Here is a 21,008-nt window from a genome sequence, read left to right on the forward strand (position 1 = left end):
GCAGGGACGGTTATGAAAACATTTCCATTGACCTCACACCCTCACACCCAGGCTGCGTTCCCTGGCATATCAGAACTTACTGACATACCCCATACTTGCCAACAACCTCCCCAGTTAATCCCTGACCCCGGCTCCACCTCTGCTTTTTCCAGCACTTCAGACCCACGCACTTTCTGCAAGCTTGGCTTGGGAGCTACCAGCCACCCTGTCCTGGGATCCTTACGCTCCACCTTTAAAATAGCAAAACAAAATTCTGCACACACAAAAGAGCTGAATTCTGGGATTTGTCTAAATTATGCAAATGTGAATACATTCGTTTATTTTGTACCATATATTTTGCTTCTAGTAGTAATGAGGAGCAATAGCTATGCCGTCTAGTATTCTGACTACTGAAAGTCCTATGAATCATCCCCTTCTTCTCCCCACCAAAGCCTCCTGTTTTACATATCTTTGAAAGCTTAAGGGCTAGAAACTTGCTGTCTGAAAAAGTGGAAAGTGAGATTCTCAGGATGTCACATTTGGCAACTAATTCTAATTTTTGTACTTGTCAGGTGGCAAAGCAGAATTGCTGAAGGTGTGTCGCTCTGATCACGTGTTTTGTTAGTTAGGCCTTGAACTGAGTCCGAGGGTGAAGGCTGAAGGCGCACAGAACTCCACCAGTTGCTGAAAAGGTCATCTCACCCAGAAGTCCAGCCACTTCGTATGCTTTCTTCTGTTCGATGGTTTCATAATTCAGAGCCTCAAAGAAAATGTCCAGAACCAAGATGTTCTCCCTGCGTAAGAGAAAGGAGGGTGACAGGCAGGCTCTTGCGCTCTGACATTGGCAGGGGAACCACCAGAGCCACTCGCCTGCTGGCTCCAAAATACGGGGCTCTAATGCACACCCACCCAAGGCACCGTGATCTTGACTTCAGGAAAGGAGGAACCGTCCCAGTAAAGCACAGGACAATACAGGGTTTGAAAGGACGAAAATGTAAGAACTGGTTGAAAGAACCACCATGTAAGAAAGGGCAGACAGAGAATGTGTCAATGGACTTATGCTGGAGACAGACAACAGTTAAGAGAGCTGAAAGGGCCTTGAGTGAAATATCACTTCCTCTGATCTAAACACATATTTGCGTTGTCCCACTGTCTCCTTTGGTCAAACAGTTCTTGGAAACAATGAAAAGTCCTGCAAAACTTGTTTCCTTCGGGTGAACTGCCTTTAGCTCTCTTTAGAAAATCCTGTATTGTCTGGTTTAATGCATTTTGGGTCCTAGTGGTATGTAACAAGGGTAACAACTTCGAGATTCTCTTTAGTGTTTGTGACTGATGGTTCATAACATTCCAAGCTCCTCTGACAAAGGACCAGTTGTGGCTCAAAATGCATTTAGTTCTGTTTATAAATTTCTCTCTGTGTGTCTGTCTCCTGACCACTCATACCACATTCATGGAAGGAGCGGGGAGGCTCCCCTATTGCCAGGCAGCATGAAGGGAACAGACAGGCAGACTCCGGATTCAGGACGCACCTCAGGTTTCCAGAAATCTCCACTGAAAACTGTGCCACAGAGCTAAAAGGATGAGAGAAGACACTGCACACAAAACGGTGGATGCAGCCATTTGTCGGCTGGCCAGAGCAGGGGCAGGGCCAAGTTCCTTTGCATGCTTGCTAGTTTGGAATGTGCTTTTGTTTCTGGTGTGGCCGGAGTAGAGGAGGTGCCAACAGGGAAAGTGCAGAGAGAGGTGGTTGGATGCAAAGGTCCCAAGGCTCCATCTAGAGGAATGGGAGCTTTGCATCCAACCTAACCGTGTTGTGGGATGGGTGGAGGCTGAGGACGGCAGAGGTACTCACCCAATGTACTGCTCACTCTTGTTGTATTTCTTGGCCAGGTACTTGGCTGATGCTTTGCTGGGGATCTTGACCATGGAGAGCTCCTTGCCATACCGAGTGACATTGCAAGGCATCTCACACACACAGTACTCGCTGTCCCTCTCCACCAAGAAGTCTGGGCAGAAGTCAGGAATCCCGTGGAGAGGGTGCAAAAGCAAACCAAATACAAACAAACTGAACGTTTTGAGAATGGTGGGGAAAGATGTTTACTTATTATTCTTATATTATTCATTTAAAACATTTATAGTCAATCTTTTTAAAATCAGGGCCATGAGACTAAGGGACAAGACACTAGAGAGCCAGTATGGTGTAGTGGTTAGAGTCTTCAGACTAGAATTTGGGATACTCAGAGCTAAACTACAAGAGATGAATTACATGAGGACTCTCACATGAAGGGAGTCACAATATTAGCCGGGAAGCCGAGTTTTAAGAGACAGATTGGAAGGCTTTGTCAATTTCCCCTCTCTAGAGAGCCCCAAAGATCACTCCTCAGAGGGGTTATTTATTTCCTCTTCACCTGCTAAAAGGGGAGGAGAAACTGACAGAGCCTTTGGGAGGGGGAGAGGAAATAAACAAATCCTTTGAGGAGTGATCTTTGCTGGCTCTGTAGAGAGAGGAAATTGTCAGAGCCTTCCGACCTCTTTTAAAACTCACCTTCCCGGCTAACATTGCAACTCCCTTCACGTGAGCATCCTCGTGTAATTCATCTCTTGTAGTTTAGCTCTCAGGTTCAAATCTCTGCTCTGACATAGAAGCTCAGTGGTGACCTTGAACCAGTCACACACTTTCAGTTTAACCTACCTAACAGTGTTGTTGTGAGGATAAAATGAAATAAGAATGATATAAACCTTTGGGTCCCTACTGGGGAGAAAGGCAGAGCATAACTTAAGTAAACAAACAAAATAAGAAGAAAACAAAACACAAATTAACACTATCAAAACATTTACAAAGCTCCAAAACAGCAACTCCTTAGCAAACTGACCACCCCAAAAAACTTTGGTCTGCTTGACTGAAAACAAACTCTTCTTAAAAAGAACTGCACTGACCGACTACAGTCGCACAAGCCCTTGGAAAGGCCATCAAAACAAGTGGTTAGCAAACTGCTTCCACCATACAGGGGCAATGACTGAAAAAGGTGAGGAATAGACAGGGGTAGAATGTGTCACATGTAGAGCAGGACAGAGAATCCCCAGAATCAGTTATTGTTATAGAAAACACGAAGCTGCCTGAGATGGGATTCTGAATCCACTTCCGCTTCAGCCAATGTTTATAGCATCAGGCGCCTCTCAGTCATCCACTGGGTCAAGTTAAACTGTTTGAATACACCGATATTCAGCCACATTCAATTACTACAGATTTGGAGGTGAAATTTCAGGTATCAAACATAACACAGAACTTTTCAACAAAAATGTGACTTGCTCTTTCCCTTTGGCTGTAATCCTAAGTATTCTTACTTGGGAGTTGTTAGCTCTATCATAAGAAATTAGTTCTATCATCAGAAATGAGATTTTCTTCTGAGATATGACTGAGTTGCAAGATAAAGTCCAACATTCAGGAACCAATAATGAGACACACCGTAGAGGTATAGTTAAGACCATTAACAAGTATTGCTGTGCAGTCCTAAGCAGAGTTATACCCTAAGTCCTTTAAAGTTAATGGGCTTAGAAGGGTGTTAACTCCACTAAGGATTGTGCTGTTAGATACACTAGTGGAGAACAGGGTCTGTCACTGGCTGTTGGCCATTTCACCTCAGAATGGAGCCTCCAGGTGCCCCAGCGAATCTCCCTCCCTTTTTTTTAGAATACAAGAGATTGGAGTCATTCACGGTTAGCTTTGATGAATTAACATAGAGTTCACTGTCATACAATGTGGTGAAGGCCTTTTCCACAACATTAAGAAACCATCAGACAACTTCATGGAAGACAAAATCTATCAACAGCTATTGTCCATGAACTTGTTGTAAGGATAAAATGGACAATGGGAGAACTGGAATGCGGGGGAACGGAGTTCCGGAACCTCTTGAAAAGGGTCACATGGCTGGTGGCCCCGCCCCCTGATCTCTAGACAGAGGAGAGTTTAGATTGCCCTCTGCGCCGCTGCAATCTCAACTCCCCTCTGTCTGGAGATCAGGGGGCGGGGCCACCAGCCATGTGACCATTTTCTCCGAGGGCAACCCACTGAGTTCCACCACCTCTTTTCCCAGAAAAAAAGCCCTGCATAAGGCACTTTGAGTTCCCATTGGAGAGAAAAGGAATGTATCAATATCTAAACAAACAAATGGAACCTGCACGTTCTAACGCATTATATATGTAATGTGATAGGGACTGCAAACGATATTACTGTGTACGTTCTGTACACAGAACTTCAGCAAAGCACCTTGCAGTGAAATCTTGTGCAAAGTAACGGGAGTCACTTCACACAGCATTGCACGGTGAGCGATGCTTACCAAGGGCTGGGTCTGCACATTCCTTGTACTGCTCAGGGGTGCAGTAAGGAGCATCACCTGCAGGGGAAAAAGAAAAGAAAGAAAAGCAAGCTCAATAATGAACCTCGTCACAGCGCTTGTGATTTCTGTGAGAATGTATTGCAACTTCTCTGCATTCACAGGCAAGGAAGGTTTATCCTGAGAGACATAAGCAGGAATCGGCAAAGCCGTTGTTCCCTGGTTTTGTCTGCACAGTCACGACCACCGGATTAACTCTCCGTTCTGAATATGCAGATGCCACATAAAAGGAGCAGAAGGGCAGGAACCCACTATTTCACCACCCAGCTTTTGTGACAGAAAGGGTCACTGGGGTGTGCTTGATTGCGGCTCATTTGCACGGTGATCTCTAGCTGCAAGAGATGCAACCCCCCCCCCCCCCGTCTCCCTTAGTCAGCAGCTCCCGGGTGTTATCAGCCATCACTGCTGAGGAGGCAGATCGTACATTCTGAAGGCTGAAATTTCCTCCGACGAGGAACCCAGGCAGTTGACCTTGTTATGCCTCGGGAGGCAGGACAGACGGAAAGCCTTCTGCCGGTCTGGGTGGCATCTCCATGCTGAGGTGTTTCCACGCAGCGAAGGAAGGACGGTTCACCTTGCCCTTGCCAGAAAGTTGGAGGAAGCTTCTCTGCACTCCTGGTTCAGCTTTCATGGCTAGCAGGGAAGTCCTGACGCTGCTCCTGCTGCTGACTCTACAGATACCACTTCCTGCACTCAGAAAACTAGTTGCCAGGAAGAAGGCTTGGCCAAACCCCTTTCCTTATCACGCTAGCTATTTTATGCGAAGAAGGTTCCCTCCCCGGCCCAAGTGGGAATATTCCAGTTTTGTATCCTCCTGACTAAAGCCTGGAGAGGTACAAGCCAGGAAAACTTTCCCCCCTTGGCTCAGATGCATCCCTAAGCACTACCCAGAGAGCCAGATGAACATCAGGCGGAGACAATAAGCTCTGCACAGGGATTTTCTTTCTACCTCTAGCTCCATTCACGACTCAGAGCATCTGCCTTGAGCCTCGGTGAGAAAGCTGGACTGTAAATAACGTGAATAAGTAAGTAAGATAGAGTGCAATGTCACAGCAGTCGTGGTAGAAGCTGAACTGAATCCAAAGCCAGGTGACTGTCTCTGCCCGCCTGCCCGCCTGCCCGCCTCCCCGCCCGGCCGCCCTTGACTGTCATTTACTGTGAATCCTGATTCCAGAACATTCTCCAGCAGCCTGGAGACCCACTGGCAGACACAGCCGACTTTGGAAAATTCTCGTCTCCTTCCTCATCTTCACCCATCTGTTCTGTTCCTCTGCCTGCCCTCTCCACTCTAGGAGATGCAACTGACTGGAATAATTAATGTATCGCCTCACATTTATTCTGCTAATTGCACCCCTTGACACGGTTTTCTGCCCACCAGGCAAGACTGAGTACAGGCCCAACATGGGGTGGTTGAGGGGGCACCGGGGACTTGAATCCCTCTGCTAGAAATCAGGATTTGAGATGGCTGCAGATACGAGAGGGAGCAGCTACGACAGTGAGGGAGCAGCTCAAAAATAACTCGGGATGAGCTGACAAAAGGGGGGGAATGCTTCTGTGAACATTTGGGGCAGCATTGAAAAGCCCCTTTCGGCAACTGCTTTGCAAACATTACATGGAGATTTGCACCATGTAAGTAAAGAAGGGGAATCCTGTTCTTTCAAAGCACAGGAGAGAAGGACTATTGGCAAGAGCCTGCACTGTAACACCGCGACCTTCACATCCTCCTTACCAGGCATGTGGACCATGCGGCAGTTGCAGTTCTCCACCAAGTAGCGGGTCTCACAGTCTATGCGGCAAGCTGTGATGCTGTAGGTGTCGTAGAATTCAGACTCCATCGTCACTGCCTTGCAGTCTCCCCAGGGTGGAGGAAGGTAGATGAGCTACATAACAGTGGGCAGAAGAGGAGATGAGAAAGGCGACCCCCCCTACCTAGACAGGAAGGGCCCCTAATGGTGACTGCAGCGGGGCAGACCTTTTCCTTTTTTCCTGCCTCAGGCATCGCTTGTCTGAGCATCCAGATTTCACTTCACAATATATCTGTAATGCAGAGAGGTAGGAAAACAGTGCGGGATTGACCATCTAGATTGCAAGGCACACTGGACACCCCGAAAGATAACGACTGGGAAATCTTTACTCTGACATGGATATCCCACTATGCCTTGCAGCGAACTCAAACGTCCAGAAGGATACCTGGTACAGTCTTCCTGGGTCTGCAATCACTGCGTAAAGAAGTGAGCTGTGTGACTCATGAAAGCTCCTACACCCTACTGCAAATGTTGTTGGTCTTCTAGGTGCTACTGGACTCTTGCTCTTTTCTGCTGCTACAGACTGACTAGCGCAGCTACCCATCTTGATCTGTGTCATTTCAGAATGCATGTGGAAACATCCCACGTGTCAATGGTCCTTCGTGCTCAAAACGCCCCCGTCATTAAAAAGCAAGCAGGTCAAGCTGAAGGGTTCTAGCCTAGCCTTCTCCCTGAAGCGATGATTTTGCACTGGCACAGCAGTTTGGGATGGGAAGACCTGCAATCCTACAATTTCTAGTCTGCATTCTGAAGTGGTGCAGCCCCGTGTGCTTTTCCCCCAGCCAGCATGGTGTAAGGGTTAGAGTCCTGGACTCAGATTGGGGCGATATCGATAGAAATCACCCTTCCCCATGAAGCTCACAGGGTGACTTTAGTCCAGCCTATATTACAGGGTTATTTTGAGGATGAAATGGGGAAAAGGGAGGTCAGCGCATGCTGCTGTGAGCCTCTTAGAGTAAGTGGAAGGATACAAATGTGATCCACAGGCAGGTATTTGATTTGAATTGGGTCTTAGGTATGGAATGATATCCTCAAAGGAACCCAGGTTTCTTAACTTCTAGTACATCCCCTCCAACTTCTTAGGGTAAAAGTGTAAAATTTATTCCATCTAAATGAATGAATCCACTGGATTGGTTCTATTTATGCTGATAACTGTCAATCAGATGCAATGAAAGAGTGGAAGAAAAAACACCCCTTCTTTGGGTGTCTCCCCACCCCTTTCCAGTGGCAAGAGGATAATTAAAGGGCCTTCAGCCTGGCTTGGATCCTGTGACCTCCTTCCCTTCGTTTCCCCTTCAGTTGCCGGGGAGGCTTTTCTCTGGTGTGGCGCTGGCTTCCTCTGCTGCCAACACTTCTGTGTGTGCAAGATAAATGTTTTGACAGGCAGAAAGTGTCTGCAGAGGCCAGAGAGGACTATGTCATAGGATCCAAGCCATGATCTTGAGAATGTATCCGCAGAGACAATAACAGAAATCAGAAGTTGCTGACTCTTGAACTAGCAGCCTTGATGCTACTTCTTTCCCCCTGTGGCACAGACTTCTGGGCTTTCCGTTCTTTCCAGGGGGTACCTGGCTTCACCTTTTCTTTCTGAGCCACTGTCTTCCTTATCATCAGAGGGTGGGAGAGAGAAAAATGTCATCCATGGTAATTCAGCAATGCTACTCGGACAGTGGGCGTGTACTCTTTATTCCCCTAGTACAAATGATAAAGACCGCTTTTAAGGGGAGGGTTGTCCCTCTAGCTTACCCGCTGCTCCTGGCAGGACACAAATGTCTGGAAACCGGGTGCCACCCCAAATCCCAGCTGGTCAATGAAGGGCGGTTCATCCTGGCTGTGGATCTGCACTTTAATCCCCGCTTCAAATGATGTCTCATCTGCAGCACAGAGACAGAAGTAGAAAGTGAACCCAGGTGACCACAACAGGGTTTTAGCTCAGTAATCCCCAGTGTGGTCCCCAATTTCCAAGTGGGGCCTGGAGTTCTCCTGGAATTACAACAAATCTCCAGACTACAGAGATCAGTTTCCTTGATGGAAATAGCAAAGAGTCCAGTAGCACCTTTAAGACTAACTAACTTTATTGTAGCATAAGCTTTCAAGAGCCACAGCTCTCTTCGTCAGATGCATCATCAGCTTTCAAAAACCACAGCTCTCTTCATCAGATGCATTGTCTCAAAAGCTGATGATGCATCTGACAAAGAGAGCTGTGGTTCTAAAAAGCTGGCGATGCATCTGACAAAGAGCTGTGGTTTTTGAAAGCTGATAATGCATCTGACAAAGACAGCAGTGGCTCTCGGAAGCTGACGATGCATCTGATGAAGGGAGCTGTGGCTCTCAAAAGCTACAATAAAGTTGGTTAGTCTTAAAGGTGCAACTGGGCTCTTTACTATTTTGCTACTACAGACTAACACGGCTCACTCCTCGGGATCCTTGATGGAAACGGCGCCTTCAAAAGGCAAACTCTATGCAGTGCCACCCTCTTTGAGCCCCCTCCTCTCCCCAAAGTCCATCCTCCCCAGGAAATGCCCCCAAATCTCCAGGAATTTTCAAAGCCAGAGTTGGCAACCCTAGCACCAGGGTGGCCACCAAAGTGGTCCTTCATGTCTGCATGCTCTTTTTAACCTCTCATCAAAGCAAAGGACACATTCTGTTGTTCTTCCACCTCCCTGGAGCAGTGGCAGGCATTGCCTTTGTGCCTTTCCGAGAGCACCCATTCAGAGACAGCTGCCTCCAGGACAGGAAGGTGCTAGGGTTGGAACCTCCGAACATTCTATGGAACCGTGCAGCATTGTGAGACAGGACACAGCCCCCACAGAAGCCATTTTATGATTAGACTCACCCCCCACCCATGATAGCCGGGGTACCCTCTACCGGCTCTCAGAATTTCAAGAAGTCCCCACAGGATGAACAAGTTTGGAGAACCCTCCCAACCTAGCATCTCTGAGCTGCAAGGGATCCCAAGAGTCATCTAGTCCAACCCCCTGCACAATGCAGGGAATTCACAGCTACCCTCCACTCCCCCAGTGACCCCTGTTCAATGCCCAGAGGAAGGCAAAACCCTGCAGGTTCCCTGGCCAGTCTGGCCTGGGGGAAAATCCCTAACCTCAAAGGGATGTGATCGATGTTACCCTGGGCACACCTACCTCACTGGGTTGTTGTGAGCATAAAATGGAGGAGGGGAAAATGATGCTGTAAGTTGTTTTAGGGCCCAATTGGGGAGAAAAAGCAGGGTATAAAATATAAGAATCCTGGAAAGCAGAAGCCACCCTTGATTTTGCTCCCTACTGTCTTGTGGACAGTCTTCCAAGAATCCCAGGGTTTACATCAGCACAAGAAGGGAGACACGCGGAATGGGAAGCGTAAGGCCAAGGGGGGCAGATTCTTCCTTCCTTGTTTCTTACAGAAAGCTCACCTGCATTAGTTGATGTCTTTCGTGGTATATCATTGCTAAGGTCATGGCTGGCCTGATCAGAGCAAGGGTTCCTTGAAACAACAAATTATTCCACCCTAAAGACAGGGCTCATTTCAGGAATATAACAGCCGTTTTCACACTGCATACCAGCCACACAACATTGCACCAAGCTCCCGGAACAACAGCGTCTTCCTGGTGCGATTTCGCGCGAGAATTACCGTTCTCGCTTGAAATCGCGCCAGGAAGACGCTGACGTTTCGGGAGCTTGGTGCGATGTTGTGTGGCCGGTATGCAGTGTGAAAACGTCGAATGAGTAATTCCCCATAAATGCTGAGTATCTTCATTCAGACTCCTCATGTATTTGGATTAGTGAGCAGGGCCGTTTCCAGACGGCTTACCGGCCCCCGGAACGTTGCGCCACGTTGCAGGGAAAATGCGAAATATCGCGTTTTCTCACACGAGTTTTGCGCGACGTCGCGCAAAACTCACGTGAGAAAACGCGATATTTTGTGTTTTCCCCGCAACGTGGCGCAACGTTCCGGGGGCCGGTAAGCCATCTGGAAACGGCCCTGGTCTTCCAGGTTAAGAGATCATGATTCCCAGTCAGGCCTCTATCCCAAACCCTCTCCCAAAGGTCCTATTAGAAACCTTTGCATGGGGATTCCAACCCCACCACAGTCTCAACAGCACAGTTTAGCTTTTGACTCTTCCCCCACAATGAAGGCTATTTGTGGATAAGAGGCAGCTTCTTGCTTTGCGATGACAAGCTGGTTGCTATGGTGAGTAGCAAAGGACAGAAAAAGGATGGGGGAAGGAATAGCGTGGGGGCAAGGAGGCAGCGTGGGTCTAGAAACAGAATGAAGCAGAGAGAGGCTTAGTGGATTGAGGAATAGGGGCAGGAGGGCTTGGCCAGGAGGGCAGCCATAGTATGGTCAATTGGCATTTGCAGCAAGGAAAGGGTATCTGGCATGATCAGGGTCAGTGCATGGCCATGCCTGACAGAGAGGTCTAACAAGGCAAAGGGTCTACACAGGACGGAGAATTTTCAGCAGTTTCCCAAAGAGGGGATCTGGGGAAGAGAAGAACCAAGGAGTAGTGTGTGAAGCCAGAAATATCTCCTACCTGTCTCTCCCCAAACAGGAAGATACTCATCTTGCTGAATGTCCAGCATGATCTCCAAGCCATTACCAGTTCCCCCCTTCATAGTGATGAGTGGTGGCTTTCCAGACTGGCCCGAGTTGAACGTGTAGCACTTTCCGTAGCGTGTGAACACCTAAGAAGGAAACAAGCAAGGCTCAGACCACGAATGAGAACCTTCCAGTGAAACTCAACCAATCCTTCCAGCTGCTGTTCATCAGCTGGTCACAGCAAGGGGCATTTATGCATTCTCAGGAATTGGCCTAATAATAACGGTCCCTGAGTAGCTGCTTTTGCCACACTGATTCAGCACCAGGGACAGTTCCCTGCTCTTCATAACCTTCGTGAAGTGACATTCTGAGTGGGGAAAGGGAGAAGTTCATGCTAGAAGCAAAAGGGGATGCTGGGGAGGAGCGAGGAGCAAACGCCGTGTCTCAATGGCTTTCCAGTTACCACTTTTTAACTCACTGTACTTTCCAGGACATACTTGCAAAGTAACTCTGTGCTGTCTCCCCTGCCCCAACAAAAAAAGCAGAAACCAAGCAACAGTTAACACAGAGGATGTTTATAATTCATTTTTCCATGCTGTGTATACAACATCACTGAGCAATGGATTTCATGGCCACTTCACACATTATTATGAATTGGCAAACCCAAATTGGCTATTGAGCCTCCCAGAGGCTCCTTGCCTAGCTTATCCTGCTCCTCCCCCCCCCCCCCCCGCTCCTGGCCGTGTTACTATCTGTGAGTGATTCATAACCCACAGCCTGAGAACCACAGCCTTATATGGTAGGAGTGTGGGATGTGATGGATTAGAGTCTTGCAAATGGAGCACGCTGCACGAACTAACCACGGTATTGCTATTCCATGGCAATTTATTTACAACTGGGAGAGGTAGTGGCAACAGTTACAGGTTATGCAGTGTCACAGGGATATCTAACCACAGTGGTGACCCCAGATCCTTTGATTTAGATAATGTAAGCAAGAGGGGGAAATGAAGGCTGTGGGGCTCATGCTCCAGAGGTGCAGATTCACTAGTTGCATCCCTCTGTTACAGAGGGACTGTTTCAGCCATGCTGGTATTTATACTCTACTAGGTAATTAATCATTTGCAGATGCTCAGATAATGGTCCTTGCCAGGCAATTTGTGTAACAAATAGGTTAGGGAGTAAGATTTGGCAGCTGCTGCCCAAGGAATGCTAAATGTTTTGTAGATACCAGCTGAGCTCTTCCATCCCATCCATCCCTGTGGAGTGGGTACATTTGAGCTAAATTCTAAGTCAATAAAGCTGAGCTGAGACTGGGAAGGGACCTATGCAGCTGTGCAAAGTAAGTCCGCAGCAACGGCAGGCATATAGTCAGGGCGTAGCCTGCAGCTTCCTTCTTATCCAAGCTCGTGATCCTTGCAGGCAGTGCGAAGGCAGGTCTCGTAAGGAGGGTGGGATCAGTTGCTAAGGGTTACGTTCCCTCTTCCAGTCCAGTTTCTGAGTAGCTTGCATTTTCACTTACTCATCAGTGCAATAGCTGCATTTTCCCTGACAAATTCATCCTGGCAGATGACTTTATTGTTAAAAGGCTTTTGTAATAATAGAGCCAGCAACCTGTAATTTGTGGAGACGTGCATTGCGACAGCACAATCCTAAACAGAGTTTCAGTAGTCTAAGTTATTGAAGTCTATTGGCTTAGAATTAGGATTGCCTGCAAATCCATCGGCGTCTTGACTCCTGCATCTGCCTATATGATCTGCCATAAGTATCTTGGCATTGCCTGCTACATTTGAGGAACACCCCCCCCCCGCACCAATCATAGAAGTCTTTGAGTGAGAAATCTCAAGCAGGTCTGGTTTATTCAGTGGGGCGTTACTCCCAGGAAAGGGTTCGTAGACTTGCCTTATAAGAAGCCCTGTAATAAACTGCCATGCCTTTCCCCACTCCTGCAGCCTGTTCAGCATTCAGTTTTCCAGCCTTCCTGGGAATCTCACCAGAGTCCACCTCCCCAAAGTATATCACTCAAATCCTGGTACTAACCTTGATCAACATTACGATAGAGCTGCATTACAAAATTGGAATTATTTTAGAAAATAGGTCACACCGGATGTAAATAGTAAACTTTGTGGGGAGAATGTAGCTTGGGTACACACACGCAACATACAAAACTTTTAAAAATAAAGTATAGAAATGAAGTTTTGTTTATACAGATGCCTGTCAACATGGTTATGAAAGTGGCAATAACACGTACTTCATGCAATATTAAAATCTGTGGATTTTAACTGCTTTTATTACTTGAATAAAGCTAACAATAAAGAGGCTAGTCTGGTAGACAAACAACCCAAATATGGAGTAATTCCGGGAAGGAAGGCAAACTTCAAGTAAATAATTTAATAGAATATGTATGGTTTTTGAAATAACGTATGTTCTTCTTTGTTCTTTTTCAGGTGGAGAAGTACAAAGGGACGGAAAACTGAATGCCCCAAACGCCCAACCAGGGGCCGGCTGAGACTTTTTTTGTTTCGTTTTCAAACTTCCTCAGGGGCTCAAGCATCATCCAGCTCACAGAAATCACCATTCACAGTAAACATTGACGCATCACATAAAGCAGCACATAGATGGAGTTACTCCATCCAGCAGATTCAAGAGAAATTCATTTGGACTGCTATCTTCACGCAGCAGATTTAAGAGAGGTTTATATGGACTGTTATAGCGTTTTTGCTCAATGTACAATGGATTTTTGCAGCTGTTCTTAGAGAGTATATTTTTGTATAGTATTTATTGATATATTTATTGTATGATATTAACACCTGAATGATAACTATTTTGTTTACTTATGAGAAATTCCATTTATGAAATAATCTGGAAGTGTCTTTTGAGTAATGTCTTCTGAATAATGGGTTCATAGTTTACACTTTTATTACCTGAATAAACATTTGCCAATATGACAAACCTTCTTTTTTGCTGCTTCCAAGTTACTTTCCTCAAGAAGGTACTCATGCTTAAAAAACATTTCCCAGTAAATATTGTCTTGCACCATTTTGCATTTTCCTCCCATCTGCTGCGTTCGATTTCAGAATCCCTTCATTCCAACTCACTCCCAGCATTCCCAATTTCCCTTTCCCTGACAACAACGAGTAAATTTCCCTTGATGACAGAAAAGCTGGGAAGTTTAAACCAATAATTAAGATGTAATGAAGTATTTTCAAAAATTTGAAAAGGGATTTGAGGCACCTGATGATGACATAGTATTTTTATGTATTAATTTTTCTGTAAGCTGCTTTGGGATGCTTAGTGGGAGAAAAGTAGGTTAAACTATTTTAAATAAATAACACTAATACATATTACAACCAAGTCCACCTGGAATGAGTACTAATCCTACAATAAAAAAAAATCAGCCATCAGTTGGAAAACCCCTGAGATACAGTTCTGTCTCTGGAAACTCAGCAGGCTATTAGCCATGGAAGGGAAGAAAGAATCCAAGAAATGAGACAGCCTTTGTCTTTTTTCTGTTTCAGGATCACTCCAAATCGACTAGCACCAATCCAAATCACACCTCCTTGCCAGCGAATTTTATAGCTGAGCTACAGAGATGACCTATGATCTGGTCTCCAACTTTCTGTGCAGTTTGGCCCTGGGGGAATTCTTTGATACTTAACCTTTGGTCTTGGGTGTGGTGAAGTCAACGAGAGTACATTATGCTAATTATACAGTATGAACTATAAGTGAATCAACCAATGAATTAAAAATTCCCAAGACTCCAATGTGTGAATTGTGAATTATTAAAAGTAATTCAGATTCCACCACAGTACTCAAGATGCATGAGCTGCAATTCAAATCTTTATTAAGATTAATTAATACCCCTATTTAGTTGATTAATATAGAAAACCTTATTTATTTTCATCCATCAAGGTAGTTAAAGGTAGTGTCTCGGAGTTGCGCTTTCCCCTGTTTTTGGACAGGCGATGGGTAGCAGCAAGGACACGGAGTCCTTTTTTTTTTTGAAATTTTTTTTATTGGATTAGACATCATTATATTTCATACTTCATACAATCAATTTCCTTTACCTATCTTTATTCTAACCCCTCCCTTCCCCCCCCATTTTGTTGACTTCCAACAGTTTTCCAACCCCTTGTCCATTTTCCCCCTACTCATATCAAACTTATTTTGTCCCTTGTATATATACTTTCACTCTCTTCTAGGCTTCACTATATCAACTAAATATTACATTTCTGGCATATCATCTTTACTGGTGTCCATTTAACTTATACTCTATATTGTTTATGTAATTTCTCCATTATATAGCTATCTATCAATAATAATTGATCAGTTTAACCCAAATTCTTGATATGACTATAAACACCATATACCTTCAGCATAAGCTGAAGGCAAGGACACAGAGTCCTGACAGACGTGCCAGGACGACACATCGCGAGGAGGGAAAGGGGAGGGACCCGCCGCCATGCTCACTGCTCCTCCCCAGGTTCCAGGGGCCTGCATTTCCCAGTCCACAGCAACTCTACCAACACCCATCAATGATACAGCAGCACGTTGATGGCAGCCCCTCCCTCCCCTTCACAGAAGTAGCCGTGAGTGCGCTGCTGCTGCAACCAGCCCCTCTCTTGGCACCAGCCCACTATTGCCCACATGCTGGACACAAGAGCGGCACCAAAAAGAACGCAGCACCTGCTGCCCCCACGCGCACATACCAGTAGGTACAACCAAGTAGGAGCTTTGGAACGAACACGTACAGGGCATGGCTGGGAATGGTCAGCGAGCCCCCTCCCAAGCATCACCACCCTGCTGCTCACAAGGGGATCACTGCCCCCACCTGTTCCTTTTTGTCCCAGCAATTCTTGGGCTCCCTCTTGCTCCAATGCCTCCCCCCCGGCCATGCAGAGAACGTGGCTTACAGTGATCTCAGTGGATCTGCACCCATCTGCTCCTCCCTATTCCCACGGCACCCCTGTGCAAAAATGGACACCCTCCTTTCCCTAGTGCTGCCTACAGGCATGTCTTCAAGAGATGCTTGATGTGTGGAAATGGAAGACCGAAACATCATTGCATGGAGCTAAATTACACCACGGTGGTAAATAACACCCGATAAATGGACAACTTTCCCCCTGCAATTAGAAATCCCCTTTCCCTGTATAAGACCCATGATGAAACCAGCTGAAGTTATTAAGGAGCAGAGGGGTGGGTACCAGTGCAGTGCGGTGCAGTGGGTAGAGTGATGGACTAGGATATGGAAGGTCCAGGTTTGAACTCCTAACTCTGCCATGGAAGCTTGCGGGTGACCTTGGGCCAGTCATACTCTCTCAGCCTAACCTACCTCACTGGGTTGTTGTGAGGATAAAATGGAGGGAGAGGAGACTGATGTGAGGCGCTTGAGTCCTCACTGGGGAGAAAGGCGGAACATATATGACGTAAATAATTAAATATACCACCCCACAACAGTCCCTATCTATATAACCATAATGGAACGCACAGCTATGGTGTGACACAGTCTATACATTTATTGAACAGCATCAGTTCTGAAAGCAAGGCAGATGAAGAGAGTTGCCAGCTCTCTCGTTTCAGCAAGGCTCCTGTGTGTGTGAAAACCGTACTGACAGACTGCAGCATCACAGACGCAACGATACCTATCGTTGCATGTCCATGATGGGCACAACTGTGCAGGCCAAACAACTATCTGGCAAGCTGCTTGCAATGTTACAGGAGCAATGGCGGAGCAAGTGAGTTGGCAACCCCTACAGCAAAGCTATTAAATGCACCCGGATCACTGTGGCTGCTGCTTCTGTTGTTGTGCTCTGAATGGAGCCCATCCTGACCTCTCCCCCAGTTGGAGGTCTGCCTGCAAAGAGTCAACAGAGACAGGCAGTCGATGCGTAAGGTTCCACAGCAGCAAACAGCACATGGGCTGCGACTAAGCCTGTGATGCTCTGGCAGTCCCCCCCCAGCCCCTTCCACTTTGGGGTCTGTCTGCATACCAGCCATGAGTGTATTCCGAGTTATGTGCTGGTCCTCTGAGGGCATGAGAAGTTTCTTATTGATGTTAAGGCAGCAGGTCATCTGGCAAGTATTTACTTTCTCCTGTCAGCAGCCCAGCCCCCGGACTTGCTGACAGGCAGCGGCAGGGGGCAGCCGGGAGACAGCAGTTCAACCGCTCTGTCTGGCAAACAGAGCCAGAACCTGTCTACTCCAGGGGGAAGGGGCGAAAGGCCAAAGCCCCAGAAGGCTGGAGGGAGCAGGGAGAAGCCAGCTAGTCCCACCCCCCAGGGGGAAGAGAGGGGGCTAAGCGGGCTAGAGAAAAAGGGCCAAGGCAGGGGGAATAGGGACACAGCAACAGCCCAAACAGAGCCCTTACCTTCCAATGAGGAGAAGCAGCCACTACAGCCCAGAGCCACACCCTGGCTAGAGGACAGCAGCCTGGCTCAGGAGGTGCTAGGAGCCAAGCCCCTCCAGGTGGAGCTGCCACAGGCATTCTGGGGGAGGAGATGGGTAGCCCCGCCCGGCATCAACGAACAGGCAGCACAGAAGCTGGCCAGGGCAGCTCCTCGCGAGCAAGGCCAGCCAGGCTCAGCAGCACAGAAGCCAGCTGGGGCAGCTCCTTGTGAGCAAGGCCAGGCAGGCTCAGCAGCACAGAAGCCGGCTGGGGCGGCTCCTCGTGAGCAAGGCCAGGCAGGCTCAGCAGCACCGAAACCGGCTGGGGCAGCTCCTCATGAGCAAGGTCAGGCATGCTCAGCAGCACAGAAGCTGGCTGGGGCAGCTCCTCGTGAGCAAGGCCAAGGAGACCTCAGCCGGGGATGGCTCGCATTCAACCCCACCCTGCCAGCAAGGCAAGGAAGCCAAGAAGGGATTAGTGGTAGGAGGGAAACACCTGAGGGAAGGCACAGCTGGGCCAAGTCAGGAGAGGGTACAAGCCTAGAAGGAGGGCGGGGCGGGGAAAGGAAGCCCTATATAAGGTGGCTAGGAAGAGCTCTGAGGTGGTGGGTGTGAGTGAGGAGTAATGATGTGGAGTGAGAGCAGTAGGATGCAAGGGTGGAGGCTTGGAGGAGAGTTCTGGAAGGAGGAGATGAAGGAGGATGCAGAGGGTAAGCAGGCCAGGTTGAGCAGGCCAGCGAGTGGACTGAGAGGGAGTCTGGGTGAGGTATACTGCCCCTCCTTCCACAGAGCAGGGTCCTGCAGAATCCCTGGCCCCCCTGTGACGTCAGGAGCAGACCACCCAGTGCCACGCCCAGCGGCAGTCGCGGCAAGCCCTGACATCTCTTTCCCCGCTGCCTCTCCAGCAAGTGTCCTTGAAGGCTGGCTGCAGCTGGCTCGAAATGTATCTTTCTTGGGAACTGAGATGATTTCATTCTTTGTCCAGTCTAGCCTAAACCTAGATTCTCCCCTTCACCCCCTCCCCGGCTTCTTCACACCCAAAGCTTTAACAGTCCCTATCCTGATGGCAGGAACCTTCCCTATAACTAACACTACCGACCCCATTTACGTCACTTCTGCCAATTCAGCTGTCTGAGCACCTTGAACTGGATGGATCTCTGATAAAAGTTACTTCAACCAATACCCCTGTGTGGTTGCTGCGGAGAACTTGGGGATTCTACCTGCCAGGGACTGACACACCCCTTGGAAGACACAGCGTAGCCACTGAGACAAGACTCACCCGCACCTTGGAGGGAGATGCGTTGCAGCTGGATCCACACAAGGCAACAGGCACCCTTTGATTTTTGCCAGCACAGGCACTGTTCAGGACGAAGGGGCAGCCTGTCACTCAGGCCTGTGGCGGTGCTTCCCGTGGCTCCCGCATGCAGGGCACCGGTGTGCTTTGGTGCTCAGACGGCACCCGTGTTCTGCTGCCAGCTTGTCTGCAAAGGAGACCCTATTCTGCATTACAGATATTGCTAGCAACCTTGTGGGAGGACAACGCAAAGAGCTGGAGCGGGAAAAGTGTGAGGCTGAGCCCTCCTCTGTTGCTTACCTGTGCAGAGTTCGCTGTGCTCCCATCCGCATTTAGAGGAGGAGGAGGAGGAGGAGGAGAAACTCCTTTATAGTGTTTGTGTCCTGAGGTGGGATTCCTGTAAAGGGCCTGAGCGGGGCAGTGTGACACCATCCCACGGAGGTTTGTTTTCTCCTTTGGTTGCCTCTGCCCAGCGCTCCCTTGTTGTACTGTTGGGGGTGAAACGGGGACGGAAGGACTCAGGGGAGGGATTAAGCCCTGCTCTGTGGCCAGTGCCGTCCACGACTATAGCAGGGCTACACTGGCCCAGTGTCAGAGTTGCCAGCCTCCCGGTGGGGCCTGGGGATCCCCTGGAGGAAACGGCTGCTTCGGTGGGCAGATACGATGGCATTATACCTGACCGAGGCTCCTCCCCTCCCCAAACCCCACCCTTCCCAGGGTCCACCCCAAATTTCTAGGAAATTTCCAACTAGGGTTGCCAGCTCCAGGGTTTCCTGAAGATTTGGGGACAGTGCCTGCAGAGGGCAGGTTTTGGGGAGGGAAGGGACCTCAGCCACTCATAGTGCCAAAGAGTTCACCCTCGAAAGCAGCCATTTTCTCCAGAGGAACTGATCTCTGTGGCCTGGAGATCAATTGTAATTCCAGGAGATCTCCAGGCACCACTTGGAGGATGGCAGCCCTATTACCAACTCGAAGTTGCCAACCCTACCCAGTGTGGTTCTAGCACAGCTTGTTGGCACACCTTCAGATACAACAACGTATCTTCAAGATATGCTGCATCAGACTCTCAGCTGCCATGCTAAGCTGTTCAGGCAGAGGGCTTAGGATGCTGTGCCACTGGAATGTTTCCTAAACTTCAGAGTTTACACAAGAAGATGCAACTTAGAACAGTAACCCCCCTGCCTCAATTATTTTCAACAATTTATATATGTACTTACTAAGCCCAATGGTGTACATTGCATTTTACAGAGTATAAGAAGGCAGACCTCTGCCCCAAAGAACTCACCATCTAAAATTTGATCTAGGGGAGCCAGTTAAGGAAATGAGGGAAGATGGAGGTGGGGACAAAGAAGGGAATAATTTTTTTATTATTTTATTTACTACATTTATAGTCCATGTTTCTCACTGTGACTCAAGGTGGATTTCAAAACACAAAAAACAATGCAGTATGACAACAATTACAGAATTGCGAACAAATGCACACACAAAGCATACATAAATCACTGATGAAACTGGAAGCAAAGCAACACAGAAGATCACGAATAGGCTTACACAGCCTCCCACACTGGTACATGGAACAGCTGCGTAAGGCGTGGCACACTGTCATGCAGAGAGTGGGTTACAAAGGTAGACAATAATATCTGTTCCTTTCAGTATATGAAGGGCCTAATTCTATGTTATCTTTCCTATGGATCCTCCCTGGGTTTGTCGTGAGGACTTGTAGTCGGACTTCAGTCACAGGCTCCCCGTTGGGAACTCCATTCCCAAGCACAGAGAGACGGGTTTCAGCGGGAGCTGTGGCACGTGGGGAGAAAAGGGCTGAAGGTTCCTCCTGCGCCCCTGAAACAGCTCCAAGGGAGGACTATTTGCCCCACTGGGGAAAACTCTGTGTACCCCACCAGTACCCGTGAAGCTCCCTGGGGTGCAAATAGCCCCCTTGGAGCAATGTCACCCTGGGAAAAGAGCCCAGGAGGAAGGCTGACACCCTTGGGCCTCACGGCCTGGAGCATAATTTTATTGTGGCACATTTTTATGGACTCAAACCCACTTTATCGTTTCATATTTTATACAAATATGGAAGCATATTTTATACAACTTGCTGAAGTCAGTTTTTCTCAACACAGACATTTTTTCCCCTAATGCAGCCAGTGGAGAGGATGCATGAAAGGGGCAAGTCCAGAATAAGTCCTGAAATGAGATTAATCATATTTTGCATTGCAAGGTATTGAACGTTCCATTAAAAATGAAACAAAGCAATGCTTTATGAAGAGAAGCAAGCTCAGGGGCTGCTTCAGACCTGAATGTTCACTGCTTCGAAGCCTCAACATGAACTGGTAACATCAATGTGAATGAAGCCATTAAAGACCGAACATCTCAGATGGAATGCAGTTTTCCATGGCGTGACTTCATATGTTCAATGGCTGGTGATCTGGTGCTGTGAACAATATAAATTGCTTCTAGGTTGAAATGCTGTAGGAGTTAATGGCTTTAGAGAGACAGGGACATCTACTACACGGAGAACGTTCTAAATAGGATATACTTTTCAACAGTTCTGGAATTCCCTAGAAAGGACAGGAGAACCACAAGCAAATGAAGGTACAGTTCTGTTTTGCTCTCTTC

At 47.8% G+C, this 21,008-nt stretch overlaps 1 protein-coding gene across 2 annotated transcripts in view; it reads right to left on the minus strand.

The window, feature by feature from the left end:
• The window catches only part of ASIC1 (acid sensing ion channel subunit 1), a 222,033-nt gene that overhangs the window by 8,757 nt on the left and 192,268 nt on the right, over nt 1–21,008 (minus strand). For both annotated transcript variants that reach the window (XM_054979006.1, XM_054979005.1), the window contains 6 exons: nt 10,710–10,860; nt 7,925–8,052; nt 6,103–6,253; nt 4,317–4,373; nt 1,832–1,985; nt 682–773 (listed from right to left, as the gene is read on the minus strand). In XM_054979006.1, coding sequence (XP_054834981.1) covers nt 682–773; nt 1,832–1,985; nt 4,317–4,373; nt 6,103–6,253; nt 7,925–8,052; nt 10,710–10,860 — 733 coding nt within the window. The remainder of the gene's footprint in view (nt 1–681; nt 774–1,831; nt 1,986–4,316; nt 4,374–6,102; nt 6,254–7,924; nt 8,053–10,709; nt 10,861–21,008) is intronic.

Source organism: Eublepharis macularius, chromosome 4 (genome assembly GCF_028583425.1).
Source record: "Eublepharis macularius isolate TG4126 chromosome 4, MPM_Emac_v1.0, whole genome shotgun sequence".
In the NCBI taxonomy this organism is placed as follows: Eukaryota; Metazoa; Chordata; class Lepidosauria; order Squamata; family Eublepharidae; genus Eublepharis; species Eublepharis macularius.